General features: G+C 38.4%; 1 protein-coding gene across 1 annotated transcript; it reads right to left on the reverse strand.

Moving 5' to 3' along the window:
• Positions 1-2,433: 2,433 nt before the first annotated feature.
• LOC149224088 (pectinesterase-like) lies at positions 2,434-3,292 on the reverse strand. Its single transcript, XM_089383484.1, has 3 exons — positions 3,211-3,292; positions 2,950-3,074; positions 2,434-2,853 (listed from the first exon to the last, which is right to left on the reverse strand). The coding sequence occupies exons 2-3, from the start codon at positions 3,031-3,033 to the stop codon at positions 2,722-2,724; spliced, it is 216 nt and encodes a 71-aa protein (XP_089239610.1). The 5' UTR covers positions 3,034-3,074; positions 3,211-3,292; the 3' UTR covers positions 2,434-2,721.
• Between the last annotated feature and the right edge of the window lie 369 nt (positions 3,293-3,661).

A 3,661-nucleotide genomic window follows, 5' to 3' on the forward strand; every position in this document is an offset into this window, starting at 1 on the left:
CAGGCCTATTTCACTATGCAACCTTATCTACAAGATTATATCAAAAACCATTGCGGGTCGTCTGAAAAATACTCTTTCTCGCCATATATCCCCACAAAAACATGGTTTTCTACAAGGCCGACAAATTCATGACGTCGTTGCTAATGCACAAGAATGTATGCATTCAATCCATGCAAAAAATCTAAATGCTGCCATCCTACAAGTTGATCTAAAAAAAGCTTTCAACAGCCTGGACTGGGGCTACCTCAGGCTGGTCCTTTTCAAAATTGGCTTACAACCAAAATGTGTGGATTGGATTATGGTGTGTGTCATCAATGTGGATTATTATGTGATCATTAATGGATACCCTTCACAATTCTTCCAAGCTGGGCGAGGACTGAGACAGGGTTTCTCGCTGTCGCCGTTGTTATTTATTCTTGCTATGGATGGCCTAAGCTTGCACATCTCTCATGCTGTGGAACGAGATCAATTTCAGGTGCTCAAGATAGGCTATAACATCAACATATCACATGGCTTCTTTGTCGACGATGTGCTCATTATGGGTATGTTGCATCGTCTTTCTTGGTTATGCCTTTTTCACATATTCAGAAAATTTGCCAATGCTTCTGGTCTTTATATGAATGCACAAAAATCTATTTTGTATCATGAAGATTGTGATTTGGATACCATTGTATACATAAAAAACTTGTTTGGTATTGATGCCAAGTTGATGGGTTTGGGTATGAAATATTTGGGATACCATATTAAACCATGTAATTATAGGAATGTCGATTGGCTCTGGCTAGTTGATAGATTTTTTAGGAAAATCTCTAGATGGGAATATAGGAATCTATCCCTGGGCAGGTGTGTTATCCTTTCCCAAGCTGTTCTAAACCAACTAGTGGTACACTGGGTCCATCTTTTCCACATTCCTGCTGCTATCATCCTCTCACTCAATCGGGGTATGGCTAATTTTATCTGGGGGGGAAGTCATGTGCAAAAGAATTTTCACCTTTCTAACATATCCAAGGTTACTCTGTCGAAGGTCATGGGGGGATGGGGAATTCTAGATCTCCGTCGTTTTGAACAAGCATTACTAATCAAGTCTCTTTGGAGAGATATCTTTGGTACTGGAACATGGAGTCTGTTCATTAGACAAAAATACTTAAAGAATTGTGATTTTACATACCGGTTCCGAAAAGGTTCCATCGGCACCACAAAAGGATCTGCCATCTGGATCAGTTTCCAAAAGGTCACCAAGATCTTTCTACAACATCTAGTTTGGAATATTGGATTGGGCCACAACATTCTCATTGGCGTTGATTGTGTCCTGGGTTATGGTGATGTAGACAATATCCTGGAACAACTTATAGATGTCCTTAATAGAAGAGGCATTTTCTTTTGGATTCAAGCCATTTCTACTTGGAGGGGTCCTTATCCTATCTGGAAGTGCGCTTAGGGGTCCTTATCCTTATCCCATCTGGTTTTTGGCTTGCCATCTTGAAGGAACTAATTTTCAAAGCTTTCTGGCAAGGAGGCAGGGGCACTAACACTAAAGTTGAGGTAATGGCCTTATGGGGCCTTTTATGGTTCACAATTTTACTGGATATTCCTCTCATTCCCATCCATGGAGATTCCAAAGTTATAATCGATCATATTATGGGATCAGCAAAAATCACAGATCCTTTAGTACTTGGATGGTTGATGAGGATAGAATTGTTATGGATGGAACTCAACAATTCCACTACTAGGCAAGTTGACAGGGAACAAAATATGGATGCAAATGAATTATCGAAGAGGGGCTTAATTGGCACCACTAGAAAAATGCACTTAACTATTTCCCTAGGCGAGAAGGACATTGATGTTGAGGACTTCCCCTTCCCTCGCTAAGTTTCCACCACCCTCCCTATAATTTTGCAAAATTTTTGATACTGTGCTTGTCTTTGAACTTTTTTATCTGCTTCTTATCATCTACTGGCGAAGAAATGCTACTTATTCGCACTATACATACAGTTTTGATGGAGGGATTATGTTCTGAGGGCATATTTTATTTTTGTTGTTTCGAGCATGTATTTGATCATACTTATTTCAATCTGATTATGTATATAGACTATGGACTATATATTTCCCTTTACATGCCACTTGACATTGCCAACTCTCGATAAGCATGTGATTTGGCATTTGTGATGGGGCTCATATATTGTGGACTTTTGAAGGCATTTGTTATCTTCAATATCTGATATTAATATAAAATTATGCTTTCTTCGTACCAAAAAATAAATAAGTATGAAAACACTTATAACTACCATTGTTGAAAAAGGAAAAGCAAAGTGTTTGATAACTCGGACTTGGACAACTCACAAATTCTTGAAATCTGAGGGTCTTAGGCCTTCTAAATTAAATTGAAATACAATTATCATTACTTTACTGTAATGAAAAATATTTAACGTCCCATGTACATCAACATCGATTCGTTGTTATGGGTCTATTAACCGAAATAGATGGTTGTTATCAACGACATCATCTTCTGTTGCTCTTCCATGGCAACTCAATGGAGAAACTTATTGTTATTACAAGTGGCATTAAAATAATAATGAAATATGCGATTTTACAAAAATATCATCAATTTAGTCCCGATGTAAAAGTAACCCTGGTAGCTGGGATCCATGAATTACTAGAAAGGAATTGACTGACTGTGAATCGGGCCGTCTCCATGGCGCTTGTGATGATATGGAATCCCGGTCAACTGAATCGTTTTGATGCTACTGCACTGACCCCTGTGTTCATGTACTCGCCATAGTATAATGTTTGAAGCGCAAAATTTCCGTCCCATTCCAGCCAATCGGCAGGATCGATCAAGTCATCGAGAGAGGACTGCAAGAAGACAGTTCGAGGGTATTGTTTCCACAGTCCTCCCAAGTACGTTTTGATGGACCCTTTAACCGCTAGAAGATCAGAAGTTGCACTTACCTTGCAATTTTGGATGGAAATTCCGGTGTTTTGATTGGGATATGTTCTTCCTTGAGCTATAATTGTGTTATGTTGTTGGTTCATGGGTCTTCTTGCGAAGATATTGTTATTCCAGATCACCACTGCTGCGTTGCCAAAGATAAGATCAACGGTGCCATAGATATCTACTTCTCTATAAAATTAGCGAAGGGAGTAAACATATAAAGTGTCTTGATACCCTTTAATACTACAACGATACACCATCGAGAGGTCTGCACATACTCGAAGTGCCACGGCTTGGTGTTTCTGAGCTCCCGCAGTGTTTTGGAACATCATGTCTCTCGCAATAAATCCATTTCCAGAAACAGCTATCACACAAACAATTAGTTGTTTAAGATCACAAGGACAGCAGAAACTGAAATTGAGAATTGTACATAAACATATATCTATAATATAATCAAAATTTTAAGAAGGTCCATAGCGATCACATAGATTTAAATGGTTATTGAGAATTGTATATAAACACATATCTATAATATAATCAAAATTTTAAGAAGATCCATAGCAATGACATAGATTTAAATGGTTACCGAAGGTTGCAGAGTTGAAAGTAGTTGAACCATCTTGAACCTTTTTGTTTCCGGTGACGACTGTTCGATCCATGCCATCGCCAATTAACATCAGATTTGTCATCTTCTTCGATATTTCGACATTCTCGTTATAAATTCCGGTC

This window comes from Pinus tabuliformis, chromosome Q (genome assembly GCF_031772625.1).
Source record: "Pinus tabuliformis cultivar Carrire ecotype Pingquan chromosome Q, CPIR1, whole genome shotgun sequence".
Lineage (NCBI taxonomy): Eukaryota > Viridiplantae > Streptophyta > Pinopsida > Pinales > Pinaceae > Pinus > Pinus tabuliformis.

Bases quoted from the DNA above. Each gene is read 5' to 3' on its own strand.
- LOC149224088 (XM_089383484.1), bottom strand. From the start codon at position 3,033: ATGAACCAACAACATAACACAATTATAGCTCAAGGAAGAACATATCCC. The intron at 2,854-2,949 runs GTAAGTGCAACT...GTCTTCTTGCAG, and splicing joins TTTCCATCCAAAATTGCAAG to TCCTCTCTCGATGACTTGAT.